The 16,975-nt window shown below is 42.3% G+C and overlaps 3 protein-coding genes across 12 annotated transcripts in view; 1 reads left to right on the forward strand and 2 right to left on the reverse strand.

Moving 5' to 3' along the window:
* LOC140339057 (uncharacterized) overlaps positions 1–487 on the reverse strand; it is a 91,357-nt gene extending 90,870 nt beyond the window's left edge. The window contains exon 1 of the mRNA XM_072423599.1: positions 346–487. The gene's annotated coding sequence lies outside the window, so the exon portion shown is untranslated. The remainder of the gene's footprint in view (positions 1–345) is intronic.
* The window catches only part of LOC140338957 (uncharacterized), a 275,025-nt gene that overhangs the window by 161,684 nt on the left and 96,366 nt on the right, over positions 1–16,975 (forward strand). The window lies entirely within an intron of this gene.
* Positions 1–16,975, reverse strand: part of LOC140338972 (uncharacterized) — a 93,671-nt gene that overhangs the window by 5,399 nt on the left and 71,297 nt on the right. The window contains exons 1-7 of one of the 9 annotated variants that reach the window (XM_072423381.1): positions 10,922–11,007; positions 9,551–9,701; positions 9,271–9,441; positions 9,077–9,200; positions 8,863–8,960; positions 8,300–8,441; positions 4,622–6,188 (exon numbers count right to left, since the gene is read on the reverse strand). In XM_072423381.1, coding sequence (XP_072279482.1) covers positions 4,792–6,188; positions 8,300–8,441; positions 8,863–8,960; positions 9,077–9,200; positions 9,271–9,441; positions 9,551–9,628 — 2,010 coding nt within the window. In that variant the 5' untranslated portion in view covers positions 9,629–9,701; positions 10,922–11,007 and the 3' untranslated portion in view covers positions 4,622–4,791. The other 8 variants (XM_072423385.1, XM_072423378.1, XM_072423380.1 and 5 more) reach the window with 8 other exon arrangements.

Genomic DNA, 16,975 nt, shown 5'->3' on the forward strand with positions numbered 1-16,975 from the left:
TTGAGGAATGGAGATGGACCTTTCATATGGTGTACGGTATCTCCTCCTCATTGGTTGGGGACATTCATAGTTTTGTTTTTAATATTTAGTCTAATTTAATCTGCTGCTAAGAAGTTTATCATTTACCTGAGCTGATATCTACAGAAGAATCCTCTTCCTTAACTGGCCACATTATCCCAGCTTGCTCCACAGGTGGCAGATCATTTCTCCCATATATCTCTTTTTGCTCTTGTTTAAGTTCCCTCAGGTCTTCATTCTAATTTCCAAAAAATTATAAAACAATAAGGTGCAAAAAAACAAAATCATAATTTCACACAGTAAGGGCTTTTATTCAATTCACTTCACCTACCTGATGATGGTGAGGGATCTCCTGACCTTCCTGTGTGGAATCCCGGGAATACAGAGGACGGGGACATCTCTCTGGTGGGTTTATGGGGCCCTCAGCTCCACCTACCTGATGATGGTGAGGGATCTCCTGACCTTCCTGTGTGGAATCCCGGGAATACAGAGGACGGGGACATCTCTCTGGTGGGTTCCCGTTACTGGATCCATCTGTAGGAAACACACACACTGACTGAATACATTGTCTCTATGTGTTTATCAGATGTTGGGGGGTCTAGGTGGACCCTCCGTACTGCTCTCTCCTTTACAATAAAGTCTCCTCTTACCCGGTGATGTGAGGGTCTGGTGGTCCTCCATTATGACGTCCTTGTAGAGGTCCTTGTGTCCTTCTAAATACTCCCACTCCTCCATGGAGAAATAGACAGTGACATCCTGACACCTTAAAGGAACCTGACACACACAATGATACAGTCACCATCCAGACACATCCCATATAAATCTCCCAGAATTCCCTGCTCACCTCTCCCGTCAGGAGCCCAATCATCTTATTATGGACATCTACACTTTTCCTATTACTTTGTATTTTAATATTTTTATTAAATTTTTCTCATTACAAAACAATAGAAAACAAAACATTAACAATATCATGGGGACAAAGAGTATGGTCGTTTTATAAGTGTCCACATATTTAACGTCATGTACAATGCTCGCATTTCCCAGGCCAAGTTGTCCACCACTTCCCATTGCAATATATGAAAAAGACATCGTAATTAAAAAAAACACCCACATATCCGGGTAAAAACCACAAACATTAAGATATTATGGATAAGCATTGTATCTCGTTTCTTAACCATACAACCAAACAAATAATAAACATACCTAAAGAAAGAAGAGATAAAGGGAGTAAGGAAACGAAGGAATAGGGTGAACAGTACTGGGGGGAGGGAAGGGGAGGTGGAGGAAAGTCGAAAGACCAACATAATCAAAATACCGTACTCAAAGATAATTTTCCTTAGGTCAATGCCTATGAGCTATTAAAAGAAATCCACGGTTCCCATATATCTTCAAATTTGTCCAGTGAGTTCTTTAGGGTATGGGTAAGTCTATCGTTCACCATGATCCAGTTTAGTTTGGTTACGATGGGGTCCAATGATATCACGGGTGACTTCCATGCTTTAGCTAACGCAATTCTGCCCGCCAATAATATCAATCTATTCAGTTTCTTTGTGGGTTTCGGTAAAAGTACCACAATTTTGTTAAACAGGGCAGCTTCCACAGAGCTACTAATCTCTTGCTGTACAATTCTGGAAATCAATTTAAATACCCAAAATGTCCTAGCAACCGGACAAGACCTCCAGATATGCACCATGGAACTCCTTGACCCACAGCCTCGGAAACATAAAGGGGAGACTGAAGGAAACATTTTTGCTAATCTAGCCGGTGTGAGGTACCATCTAAGTGCCACTTTATAATTAGCTTCCACCACTGCAGAGTTCAGGGAGACCTTAGAGTGTGTATCATGTCCCACCACTCTTCCAAGTCCCATGTGATACCCAAATCGCACTCCCAATCTTTCATATATTGCAGTTTACTGTCCTGGGCAACTAAGACCGAATAAATAACAGTAATTTGGCCTTTGGTGGAGGCTATTGAAGAGCATGTGCTTTCAAATGGCGAAGAGCGCATGGGTCTTGGGCCTCTCTGATTATCTTGGTGATAAATTAGTTCAATTGTCTATAACGGAAATATTCAGTTGAGGGGATGTCAAATTGAGTGGACAAGTGGTCCCATGTAAGCACTGCTTGAACATCTATCAAGTCTTTCACCCGTCTAAAACCGTTAGAAAGATCTCCATTTCTACTAAAATTATCTTACAATGGTCAGATACATTTCCCTCCTTCAGCAGTTCCAGCAGTGCTATAAAACTATAGGAATATCGTATTACCTTACCTACTGGCAGCTCCAACAATGTCTACCTTCTACTTCCTCCCAGCTCACCTTTCACTCAGTACTTCCTTTTTATACTTTACACCACTTCCTGTCTGTTTTCCATAGAGATTTCCTATTTCAGTAGAAGTGGGATCTCCACCTGCTGGAGATCAGAGGAACTGCAGCCAGCCATGTCTTTGCACCGTATAGCCCAATCTATGGTTGGAGCTGTACATCTGCACAAAACAGAGACACGTTTACTTGAGATGAGAAGATGGAGGATCCCCCAAAAGTTTACTTTTAGTAGGATTGTATTTTCCATGCTGTGGACATCACATGTATAAAAAGTTTAAAGCGCAAATAACCCTTCAATCAAATATTGTGTGCTGTTTTGGGTGGGAACTGTGCACCTACCCCCACAGCTAGGGCCGTTCATGGTGTTTCTTTTTCTTTTAACACACTGAAGCCCTTCAATTGCTCACCACCTTCTTCTTTGTCTACAGGTCCTGTCCTCTTATACAGAAACATGGCCTCCACAGCTTGGAAATGTAGTCCGGATTCTACCTTGAGTGTCACATGGTCACGTCTAACCAACACTCCCACCAGATAAATTCAAAGATGAGAGGAAAGGAGATAAGTACATATAACCAGGTAATCAGATATTCTGACCTTCATTTTGTTTCTATATGCACTTTGTATTAGAATTTGCCTTGGCCGGTACATTTTCTGACCCCTTCATGTTTTTAAAATGGGCAGTTTCATTTTGGAGAAATATTCACCCGTAATGAATGGTTTAATTAATGTAACATATCTCCTCGGGCTTAGTACCTTTCCCAGGACTTCCCACCTCAGGCCCATTCTATACTATGGTAGCTCACTAATCCAACAAGATCCAGCAGCAGTATCGCCTCCACAGGAGTGGAATTCAATGTAATTTACTCCAGTTTGTTTGGTTACAGGGGAAGGTACTGGGGGGATTTCCTTCAGGTGGCTCATAAGCCTTCTGACTCTTTAGAGAGAGCTCCCGACACAATGAGGGGAAAGGTAATACTTGTTACAGAGAAATGAGAGGCTGGGAAGGTCTAGCTAAAGACCAACAAAGAGCATACCAAAACACAAATATTGAACAGGCTGCTTGTTGTAGACCACCCTCAGACTGGACACATTAATCCTCAGATTGGGGTACACAAGCTGAAGATTGGGTCCAGCAGTCTCCAAAGTCTAATTAGAATAAGAATGAATGTTGTGTGCTTGAGAGCTGCCAATATTTAACTCTCCGAAGAGAAGCTAGAGAAATTAGTAGGAGCTCCTTCAGCGCAGCCCTATGAACCTTATCATGTGACTGAGGAGGCCATGTTCCTCAGGACCTCACTTGGATGGAGGAACTTCCCATCTTAGAAGTGTTCTTCACACCGAAATCTGGTGACTATAAAGGCAACCAAACAGTGGCAGATAAAAAAAAAGCTTGTAACAACCTCAGAGTGTTATTTCTAGAAAATAAAATTGGTGAACTGCTTTGTCTGAGCTGTGATGAAAATTGATGGAGAAAGGTTTGAGAGGAGGAACCTTCCACAACTAAAGTCTATATTTCCACCTCTCAGTATCAGAATTCCTTCTCATTTTTTTAGAAATCAGTCTAAGCGTCTCTGCTCATCATCATCCTTCAGCAGACGTTCTGCACAGTGAAGTTCACCATTTTATTGAAATATTCACCCAAGTATCTGGAAGGTGTTGTGGAGTAATGGCTCCATATTGATGTACATGGTGACACATCCACATGACTAGGGGTCATCGGGAACACAAACCAGGACAAATCTATGGCGCCATTCAGTGGTGGAGATATTTTTGAGGCTAGAAGGTTGTATCCTCTGAGGGAACTTCACAGAGTCTGTGATGTATCAGTGTGTGGATTTGGGTTCTCATGGTCACAATAAATCATGATAGAATTTCTGGTTTAAAACTGACTAGAAAAGGGTGGTTTGTGCTCTGGAGAGGCCAGTGGGGTCCACAAAGCAGATGAGTGTCAACCCTGATACAAATAATAAGTGAACTACATGCAGAAACCAGCCAATCAGAATGGGAGGTGTTAACAAGACTCCTACCAACAATGGGCTGCTCATACTGATTCTCTGGTTCCGAGAGACAAACTACATAGAAAAGATAGAGGACGCTTTCTTTCCTTCATGTCATGTGATGATCGAATAGAGAATGTGCTGAGGCATTATGGGTAGACATGGCTTTCTGACATTATTATTGGAGGATACTACAGATCACCTGAGAGTGGCACGATGGCCAGAATAATGGAAAACCATCGCACAAGTACGTACAGCAAAAATCAGGACAACAAGCAGACGTTTTATGACTTCATTTTACTGTTATAAAAGAGTCCTAATACATAATCTGAAGAGCTTTACACTAAATACATCAATCAATTTAAAATATTTAGTCTTTATTCCATTGAAGCTTCCGATGAAGAGCTGGAGAGATCAGACTACACTGCAGGCAGTACATTTCACATGCTCAGGACATTAAGGTGGATTTTTCCCTGTGAAGGCTGTGATGTTTAGCAAGATCTGACTTTAGTACAAAACTTTTTCCACACTCAGGGCAAGTATGCGGCTTCTCCCCCGTGTGTCTTATCAGATGTACAGAAAGATTGGATTTGTCTGAAAAACTTTTCCCACATTCGGTGCAGGAATACGGCTTCTCCCCGGTGTGGCTTCTCCGATGCACGGAAAGATGAGACCTCTGTGAGTAACATTTCCCACAATCAGGACAGGAATATGGCTTCTCCCCTGTGTGAGTCCTCTGATGTGCGGTGAGCTCTGCTTTCCGTAGAAAGCGTTTCCCACACTCAGGGCAAGAATATGGTTTCTCCCCCGTGTGAGATCTTTGATGTGTAACAAGTTCGTATTTCCAAGGAAAGCATTTCCCACACAAAGGGCAGGAATGTGGTTTCTCACCCCTGTGGTCTTTCTGATGTACAGAAAGACTGGACTTTCGTGCAAAACATTTCCCACACTCAGGACAGGCATACGGCCTTTCCCCTGTGTGAGTTCTCTGATGTTTGACAAGTTCTGACTTCCGTGAATAACATTTCTCACACTCAGTACAGGAATACGGCTTCTCCCCCGTGTGAGATCTCTGATGTACAGAAAGATAGTACTTCCTTGAAAAACATTTTCCGCACTCTGGGCATGAAAATGGCCTCTTTCCTATGTGGCAAATTTGATGTCTGACAAGTTCTGACTTCAGAGGATAACACTGTCCGCAGTCAGAACAGGAATAGGGCATTTCCCCTCTATTCTGCCCTGAGTGACATCGCAGATGCATGACAAGTTGTGACTTCCGCGCGTAACACTTCTCGCATTCAGGGCAGGCATATGGCCTCTCCCCCGTGTGAGTAATTTGGTGTCTCTCCAAATTGGACTTGGTGACAAAACCTTTCCCACACTCAGGGCAGTAAAATGGTTTCTCCCCCGTGTGAGATCTCTGATGTACAACAAGTTGGGGTTTGGTTGGAAAACGTTGCCCGCACTCCGAACAGAAATATGGAAGCTGACCTGAGTGACATCTCATGTGAACGAGAAGACTGGACTTAAATGGAAATTTTTTCCCACATTCAGTACAGGGAAATAACTGTTCGCTAGAGTGAGATCTTACATGCACACGAAGGCTGGATTTAAAACGGAAATGTTTCCCACACTCGGGGCAGGAATACCTCTTATCTACCTGAAGGATGTCACCATCCCCCATAGCCTGAGATTCCTCAGGGTAAGACGATGGTCCATCTACACCATCAGACTCCAGATGGACATTTCTGGTAATCAAGTCTTCTCCTGGATGTTGGATGTCCTCATCTTTTACTTTACAGTCTGGAGAGCTGGGACTTTTCTTCTTGATCTGTCGTCCAATTACTAGAAAATAAACAAAAATTCCTTATTAGGTTTATGGTATTTGTGGAACTCTAACAGGAAAACCCCCGAGGAGCTTTAGAAAACTCCTCCAACCCCCGATGTGAGTAGAGAAACAACAAGAAGAAGATAACGTCCAATGTCAGGGACATCATGGAAGATTCCTGGAAGCCAGGAAGTTCCACAATCATCTTCTTGGACAGCTACATTATAGAAAAGGGAAATGAACACACCTCAAGGTAGGACCACTATCTGAGGAACCTACCTACTGATGGTATGATGGAGGTAGGTAGATGAAGGTGTCCCATATGGACCATACTGTAGATTTAATGTTTAGTCTACCATGGCACCTCCCAAAAGAATTCCAGAATCCATGAATCCATCAGACCCAAATTTCATTACAATGGTTACACAACCAGATATCATATGTCATAGATGTCAGTGGTGTCCCCGATTGGTATCTTTTTAACAATATTAGGGAAGAAAAAAAAGGGGTGGGTGGGGTTTAATATTGACCAATGAACACTTATATACGAGAATATTTAGTCTTGACCCTTGGGTCTCTTCCAGGTAATAAAATCGTATATTATTACACAGCTTATTACAGTCACATACATTACAGTCATGTGCTGCTTATTCTGTAATTAACTTATCTGCCAATTTGTGAGTATGCTTATTATCATGTATTCAGTGTAATGTCTCCACATCCTCTGATGAAGCCAATGTGCGAAACGCGTGTTGTGTAACCATCGTAATGCAATTTGGGCCTGATGTTATTTCATATTAAGCGCATTATGTGTGATATTTGTTCTTACAATTATTGAAATTAAAATAGTATTACTTTATCTTAGTTAACATAACAAGCCTGCTTTCTTTCTTATTCCCATACCTAACATATAGGAGGCATAAAGACCCAGCTTGTGGTGATTGCCCCAACAGTAATCCGTGGATGGTGGGGGGATAAGAAACCTCAATCCCGATGGTCAATGGCTTGGAAACATAATCAAGACGTGATGGGGTTTAAACCCTATATTGTCCTGAATTCCCATACCAAGAAAGAATCCCACCGGTTCTGAATGGGTCAGAGAAGGCATAGAAAGTTTTGGCCTGGGGACAAGTGCTCCTCCTGGGCTTGTCTAGGGATTAAGGGTAGATGGAAAGAATCTCAAGAAGAGGAAAAAAAGTCCTCACTATACATCTTAAAATATCCCTTTCCCTTTCAGAAGAACCTTTCCTACAAGGGTTTGATTGGGGAAAAGAAGATAAGCTCATAACTTTTGATAGGCCCTGTTGGGTTAGCACAATTTATTTTTTATCAGTTATGTCTCACCACCAATAATGCTTTAGCAGTATATACTGATATATGTATACCATATATGAGGTCATCCTAAAGGAATGCAGCATATCCTGTAACTGGCATCCTTATAAAGTAAAATACTGGTTGAGGCATGATCATTGGTCAGTACTGGTCAAGCACTGGCCATTGTCGTAGTTCCTGGGTGGTGCCATACCTAACTAGGTACTTATGACCAGAACTAACTGTATGCAACATGTTTTTTGATCATCTGCCAAGTTACAGATTTCCGGCAGACTCCTTGGTAGAATTCAGCTTTCTTCTACAGCTAAGTATCCTTTGTTTTAGCTTATTAATTGCTATTGCATTGTTTTATCTATCTGTCTTATTATTATATAGTAAAACCTTTCAAGCCTTTGTCTTATCTCTCTTTGTACATTTCAAATTTAACCCATATTTACATAAACTGTCACAAACTACATCCGTGACATAACCGGCCCCATTAGTGATATCGGGGGACATTTTTCGCAGGCAAAGAGTGAACATTAACTAGAGGATCTTTTGAACTTTTGATATCCAAAACTTGAAATTTATTGTACACAGGCCACCCAATCAGGATGAGAAACCAAAAGGCAGCACTTAGAAGATGGGTGGTAGGGAAGGGCTGTGAGTTGAAGGCTGCTGTGAGAAAAGGGTCAAATGTGTAGGAAGAATAACAAAACAAGTGACCATTACCAGCTTATTATTGGCCGATATCCCTCAGTCCCTACTCTGGACCAATCAGTGAGCAGAGATGAGAGAAGAATATATGATGGCTGACCTGTGCTGATCTCTGTAGGAGTGTCCTCCTTTATGAATGTCCTCATCATTCCAGCCTCCTCCGTATATTGCTGATCATCCCCCACAGACGTCTCTTCTTCTTCTACTTTAACCTCAACTTTTATATCCATCAGATCTTCACCCTAAACCAGAAGAATAGAAATATGGAACATCTTATGGTTGGGCCTAACATAGAAGATATCATCTTGTAGGGGCCACACATCATGTTCATACATTATTTTGTTCAACCGGATGATGGTGAGGGATCTCCTGACCTTCCTGTGTGGAATCCTGGGAATACAGAGGACGGGGACATCTCTCTGGTGGGTATATGGGGCCCTCAGCTCCACCTACCTGATGATGGTGAGGGATCTCCTGACCTTCCTGTGTGGAATCCTGGGAATACAGAGGACGGGGACATCTCTCTGGTGGGTTTATGGGGCCCTCAGCTCCACCTACCTGCTGATGGTGAGGGATCTCCTGACCTTCCTGTGTGGAATCCCGGGAATACAGAGGACGGGGACATCTCTCTGGTGGGTTTATGGGGCCCTCAGCTCCACCTACCTGCTGATGGTGAGGGATCTCCTGACCTTCCTGTGTGGAATCCCGGGAATACAGAGGACGGGGACATCTCTCTGGTGGGTTCCCGTTACTGGATCCATCTGTAGGAAACACACACACTGACTGAATACATTGTCTCTATGTGTTTATCAGATGATGGGGGGTCTAGGTGGACCCTCCGTATTGCTCTCTCCTTTACAATAAAGTCTCCTCTTACCCGGTGATGTGAGGGTCTGGTGGTCCTCCATCATGACGTGCTTGTAGAGGTCCATGTGTCCTTCTAAATACTCCCACTCCTCCATGGAGAAATACACAGTGACATCCTGACACCTTATAGGAACCTGACACACACAATGATACAGTCACCATCCAGAGACCTCCCATAATAATCTCCCAGAATTCCCTGCTCACCTCTCCCGTCAGGAGCCCAATCATCTTCTGGAGGACTTCTAGAATCTTTTCATGGCTGTATCTCCCTCGTGGGTGGGATTGAGGTGGAGGCTTTGAGACTGGGGATGATCTGTAACAATGACTGGTGGGTGTCATTGTCTCTCCACTTGTCTTCTTTACCACTTCACAAAGCTGTGTATAAGGGGACAGTTATTATTTTTATCATCTATGAAGTCTCATCACATCTCTAGACATTTCTAGTGATACGTTTTGTCATGTGACCTCCCAAAATACTGCTCACCTCTCCAGTCAACAGGTGGATGATCTTCATTGTGAGGTTTAATATTGTCTTGGTGATATGGTCGAGCTTCTCATCCATAGTCTTGGATGTAGTTGATGGTCATACAGAAGGTTCCTTATACAAATGGACAATACGCTGAGAATTATCAGGGCTGTAAAAGGATGTGAATATTGATGGATGAAAAGGTTAAGCTGCCATGTAACTATCCATTCATTCTTCAACAGTTCATGTGGAGCACCCATGAAATGCTAGGTGCTCCCAAGGTGAAAACACCCAGACCTCACAGTAACCCCTTCAACCCATGGCCTCCTGCAGCAGACACTTACCTAGACTTACTGACCATTAAATGTCCAACACTTGGCACACTGAACATCTTTCACATCCCACCCACAGAACAGTCCATGGTGGACGAGCTGATGGGTGCCATCTAAAAGTGAAGAACACATCCAGAACCCGATGACCAGATACCTGAAGTTCTGCTTAATGAATCTTCCATAATGCAAATTGTCCAATTAGCGGGCCCGTGGCATTCTCCATACCACACTGTGCCGGGGGAATCTTCCCCATTCTGATATGACCATGTACTATGATGGCAGTGACCATGACACAATGGCCGTCAGGTTCTATGTGACCCTGGTATATTAAACCGCACTGTAACAATACATCTTTTAGGCCCCCAATTTGGAAAATTTGGACATTATTTGCAATTTGTAGGTTTCATTAAAAATAAAAGGAAAATAATATTCTAATGAATTAGATAATTATCATTTCTTGTTTGGTCTTAGAATGAAATAAACTCATAATGAGTGAGAAAAGGCAAGCAAGTAATACCAAAGATAAAGCAACTAACGATAATAGTAACAATAGTAATACTTCACTTAACGAATCAATGAATCAGAGCCGCACCATTAGGAAGATCATTATTTTACACGTGTATTTATCTTTACAAAAAAATTCATATTAATGGTTTGGGATTTAAAATGATGAATTTAGTGGTCTGCGAGGTCTGAAAGGTTGTCGACCGCTGCTTCCCACCACCTCAGCAACCAGCAGACTAGGCATGGAAAGTACGAAGATTCTGGGTCACTCGTGTCCCCCGTAAAAACCTTCTTTATGGTGACACGGCTGTGGATTGGAGGAGTCAGCCGATTTATAACCTTTGACCCGTGTGTGACACAGTATACATACAAGGACCCCCTATAGGTGGGCACACCGTTTATATCTCGGCAATGGCTCCATGGACAACCATAGGTGAGATGTTTGTGTGTATACGTAAGGATATGTGTGTGCAGATAAATTCGTATTATTATATGTCAGTGTAACAATTATGATAGGAGGTTATATGGCTGGAAATGCAAAATATCTCATTACCTCCAGTTTCCAGTTCTAACAATGGTTCTTCTCTACTTCCCATCAACTCGCCTCTAACTACGAATTTATACTTTTACATCACTTCCTGCCTGCCATAGAGACTTCCTGTCTACTATTCTCATCGTTTGTTCACTTTACCTTCTTACTCTCCCACCCCCTGGTGGCCAGTACTGGAATTGCTGCCTGCTTCTGTAATATGTTCAGGAGGTGAAGCCCCAACTGTCCCTCATCAGGAGCAAAATTATTATTATTATTATTATTATTATTATTAAATCTGTCCTGTGTTGTCCTTCTTTTCTCTCTAGAGGATACATGACTGATTTACGACAAGGAACCTTTCACCCAACTTCTGTATTGTTAGATTTGTTATATTGTAAGCCTGTAGAAAGGAAACACATGACCCCCACCTACTAGATTGTAAGCTCTTCGGGGCAGGGTCCTCTCCTCCTGTATCACTGTCTGTCATTTGCTACCCCTATTTAATGTACTACGCTGCATATTATGTTGGCGCTATATAAATCTTGTTTAATAATAATAATGGTAAGCACAATATATTGGGGGTTTAACCAGCTCTTGTCTGCCAGTAAATACTTTGTAGCCCATGTAACGTGGGTCTGACCCTCAATATTGTTGGGATGTTCAGCAAAGAATATCACTTTCTACCCTCAATACAAGGTCTTTGAACACGTTACGGTCGTCCAATATCGAAGGTTGACATTATGATGAATATTGCTGTGACACATGCTGTGAGAAGGCTGTTTCAGCCATGTCAGTCCCCATGGTTCATATTTCCCTCATTTATAATACCATCGAGTGTTACAATATAACAACCAACCTTACTAGGCGGGGGGGATCGGTGCCATTACTCTTTAATTCAAAGGGTCGCCCACTGGATGTCGTGATACTGAAGAATTTTGGACAGTTAGCACTAACACTGGCATTGCAGCAATGGGGTCCCAGGTTAAAATCTTAGCAAGCACACTACTTGCATGGAGTTTGTATATTTTCCCTGTGTGTTTTTTTCACATAACCAGAAAACATACCTGTAAGTTACCTGACATCACCCGTGTTGGCCTTGGACTGGTACAGATTTTAGATTCCCAGCTATGGACTCTGTACAGCGCTCTGAAAGATGTCAGCACTATATAAATACATAAACCACAAATAGGGCAGTGCCACCACGACCGGAATCTCCTATTGGGGAATACACAGTAATAAGGAACCACCATGGGGTTCGCCCTCCCCCCCGCATCAGCCCGGTATATTATCGGCGCTTTCACTTTCATTCACAGAATATATAGGTGTCAAGCAGATTTTCCTAGATGACTGATAACTAGTGGAATTAACAATGTGATGTCTTCTGGACCTAATATTAGGTTTACATGAAACGGTTGTATACTTGTGTACAAGGAGGGGCCCATACATGAGACGCAGATTGTGGAGGGTGTGATCTGCAGTCCTGTCCTCGGGTGACCACACTTATAATCCAACAGTGAGAGTGGTCAGCCTAGGACGTAAAGTGCATTAGGGATCGGGTTACACGTTTAGAAACATAGGCATATCCGTTCCCGGGTTTGGATCCATTTTATTGACAATTGTTCTGTACATCAACATTTCATTAGTAAAGCTATAGTAAGGGCAGGTGCATGTGTGAAGGCTCTCTGTACAAAACACTTCCCTCACTAAAAACAGGCAAATGCTTTCCTACACTGTGTTTTTTTATATGAATATTGAGATGTCCTTTACGAGAGAAACTTTTCCCACACTCAGAACAAAAATAGGGCTTCTCGCCCGTGTGAGTTCTTTGATGTACAACAAGATCCGACCTCCTCACAAAGGATTTCTCACACTCGGGGCATGAAAATGGCTTCTTACCACTGTGTAGAGTCTGGTGTGTGATCAGTGACGATTTATGTGTGAAACGTTTCCCGCACTCGGGACAGGAAAATGGCTTCTCTCCAGTATGGAGTTTTAGATGGATATTGAGGTGTCCTTTTTGGGAGAAACATTTTCCGCATTCAGAACAAGAAAAGGGCTTCTCGCCAGTGTGAACTCTCCAATGCCTGATCATGTCTGCTTTATTGAAAAACGATTTCTTGCACTCTGCACAAGAGAAAGGTGTCTCACCAGTGTGAATTTTAAGGTGGCCCCTCAGATATTCTTTCCGTTTAAAACACTGACCACACTCTGAACATTTATAGGATGGTGCTGCTGAGAGGTGCTCCTGATGTGTGTCCAGTTCCGATTTGGTAGGGAGATTTTTCCCGCTCTCAGAATACAAGGGGAGACGGTCTCCAGTGTAAACACGTTCATGCCTGTCAAGATCTGAATTTGCAGCAAAGCAATTCCCACACTCCATGCAGGAATAGGGCCACATCCCAATGTGAACATTTTCATTTCTGACAAGATTTGATTGTGTTTGAAAACATTTCCCGCACTTGGAACATTCAAACGCGTATATTTCCCTTCGGGTACCCTGATGCCTGAGTGATAATTTTTTTACTGTTGAACAAGTAAATATATAACCCCCTCTAGGTACAGCAGCATGTGACACATCAGTAGAAGGTTCTTCAGGATTATATAGCTCCAGTGGTCTTCCCACACTATGACACCCAAGATGGTTATTGGAAGTAGTAGTAATTATTTTATCATAAGGTCCCTCAGGATGCGAGGAATCAGACGGTTCATCTGCACTGGAAGATCGAACCGAGATTGTTCCATTATTACTATTTCCTTCTGGAGAATTCTGGGTTGTTTCAATATCTTCTGTATCAAAGTCTGGAGAGGAGATACAATATCCCATCCCGGTATTCCACACATTGGGGTCATCTGCTGGAAAGATATTTTGTATTAATTGTAGAAGTTCAGCCTTCATGTTTTACATTCACGTGTCACGTGCGTTGGTCTACCAACCATACAACACTTATACAACAAAACCAAGGAATTGAGGAATGGAGATGGACCTTTCACATGGTGTACAGTATCTCCTCCTCATTTGTTGGTGACATGACGTTATATTGAGGAATGGAGATGGACCTTTCATATGGTGTACAGTATCTCCTCCTCATTTGTTGGGGACATGACGTTATATTGAGGAATGGAGATGGACCTTTCATATGGTGTACGGTATCCCCTCCTCATCTCTTGGAGACATGACATTATATCGGGAATGGAGATGGACTTTTAATTTGGTGCATTTCAGCATTCACAGTTTTGTTTTTAATATTTAGTCTAATGGAATCTGCTGCTAAGAAGTTTATCATTTACCTGAGCTGATATCTACAGAAGAATCCTCTTCCTTACCTGGCCACATTATCCTAGATTCCTCCACAAGTGGCAGATCATTTCTCCCATATATCTCTTTTTGCTCTTGTTTAAGTTCCCTCAGGTCTTCATTCTAATTTCCAAAAAATTATAAAACATTAAAGGTCATTAAAAATCATATAATTTCACACAGTAAGGGCTTTTATTCAATTCACTCCACCTACCTGATGATGGTGAGGGATCTTCTGACCTTTCAGTGTGGAATCCCGGGAATACAGAGGACGGGGACATCTCTCTGGTGGGTTCCCGTTACTGGATCCATCTGTAGGAAACACACACTATGACTGAATACATTGTCTCTATGTGTTTATCAGATGATGGGGGATCTAGGTGGACCCTCCGTACTGCTCTCTCCTTTACAATAAAGTCTCCTCTTACCCGGTGATGTGAGGGTCTGGTGGTCCTCCATCATGACGTCCTTGTAGAGGTCCTTGTGTCCTTCTAAATACTCCCACTCCTCCATGGAGAAATAGACAGTGACATCCTGACACCTTATAGGAACCTGACACACACAATGATACAGTCACCATCCAGACACATCCCATATTAATCTCCCAGAATTCCCGGCACTGCTTACCTCTCCCATCAGTAGCTCAGTGATCTTCTGGATGACTTCTAACATTTTTTTATGTTTCTTTGGTGTCAGTGTTGGAGGAACTATGATTGGGGTTAATCCAAAATAATGGCGACTGGGTATTGTTTGCTCACCAGATGTCTTCTGTACTAGTTCATAAATCTGCGTAAAAGAGGTCAATATCCTTATTATTAATAATAATAACAATGTGAATTCTCACAACCCTTCCCCGTTTCATAAGAGCGATGTCATGTGACCTCCCAGAATCCTCCTCACCTCTCCGGTCAGTAGGTAGATGATCTCCAGGGTCAGGCTGAGTATCCTCGAGGTCTTGTGGTCCAGTTTGTCGTCATCCATATTTCTGGAGATGAACGATAGGCTGAGGCTGATCTAGCCTGTATTATGAACGGAATATAGAATAATATATCTTGATTGAACATCCCAGGACAAATAGGATCATCTATACAATGTGATTTCCAGCCTCTGGAATTTGTCCAAAGCTGCTTGGAGTATGTAGATTAATATAACTGCAGTAATTGTATTTATGTTTCTTTTATAATCATTAAGTGAATATATGTGTGTAGTACTATGACATATGTGAAGACAACTGCTGGTGAAACAATATATGAGTGTAAAAATCAAAATATTTCTTATTACCTTTTATGCTGCCAGTTCCAACAATGTCTCCTTTTTACTTCCTCTAACCCGGAACTTCCTGCCTTTGGTTATGTCACTTCCTGCCCTCAGGCTACATCACTTCCGGTTTGTTAGCCTAACCATTTCCAGTTGCTCTATCATTATGAGTTGTGCCTGTGTTACATATTATTTCTCTCAGTGTGAGCACTCCCAGTGGTCAGAGCAGAAAGTGCAACCTCCTATTAATGGTTTCTCAGGTCTTCATACTTGTTCACTGTATCTTCTACAAGAACTGACCATTCAGTTGCTGCACCATATACCCTCCTACATCTGTCAGTAGCCATTATAACCAGATCATCAGTGGTATCACTTGTCAGGGGTTTATAAGTTTTGCATTTAGAGGCTTTATATCTATCACCCACCCTCCAGTCTACAGCAAGCCTTTGGTAGATAATTGGGATGTATCTCTTATTTAATATGACACCAACCTAACTCAAATCCCATTGATTCTTCTGCAATAAAACAAATTTACTTGTTTGAAATATTTTCTATCATTCATCATGCTTAGTGTATGACCCTGGCACGGCTGACTTTCATGGATAAACTCTACATATGTGGGGGTTATATCACTTCAGCCAGTCAGTCAATCAAGAAGGTCAAAGTCCAGAACCTGGAAGAGGACCACATAAAGGAGCACGGCTGTATTGTTCAGGTTTATTGTGGAGACATCACAAATGGAGAGGCAATGGAGTTGCGACATCATGGGGAGAATTCTCACGAGGAGATGTGTCATGAAGATGCAAGTTCACCAATAAAGCTGTGACATTAGGAGGATAGGGGCAAGTTCACCAATGGATCTAATACATCAAAAAGAGGTGTGTCATGAGGAGGAGGGGTGGTCCACCAATGCAGCTGTGACATCATGAGGAGAAGTCTCATAAAGGGGCTGTGATAGCAAAAAAAAGTTGTGTTATGAAAAGGAGGAGATCACCAATGAAGCTGACACATCACAAATGGAGACTTCTCATGAAGAAACAAGTTCACCATTGGAGCTGAGACATCATGGGGAGTTGAGTTTACAAGAAAACATGTCAGAAGCTGGCGATCACAAGCAAGTGTCTCATGAGGAGGGGAGTTGACCAATGGAGCTGAGACATCATGAGGAGAAGTGTAATGAGGAGGGAAGTTCACCAATGGAGCTGGGACATCAAGAATAGATGTGTCCTTAGATGGTGAGTTCACCAATGGAGCTGGGACATCATGGGCAGACGTTTCAGGAAGAGGCGAGTTCACCAATAGAGTTAAGACATCATGAGGACACATGTAATGAGGAGGTGAGTGCACCAATTATTATTATTATTATACAGTATTTACCGTGTTTCCCCGATTTTAAGATATCCCCATTAAATAAGCCACCCCCGATTTTTGAAAAAATAATTAAAATAAGACACTCACCCGTGAATAAGACATCCCCAGATATTTGATCCTGTGTGTGTCTCCTTGATGCTGGCTGCAGCACG

This window comes from Pyxicephalus adspersus, chromosome 10 (genome assembly GCF_032062135.1).
Source record: "Pyxicephalus adspersus chromosome 10, UCB_Pads_2.0, whole genome shotgun sequence".
In the NCBI taxonomy this organism is placed as follows: Eukaryota; Metazoa; Chordata; class Amphibia; order Anura; family Pyxicephalidae; genus Pyxicephalus; species Pyxicephalus adspersus.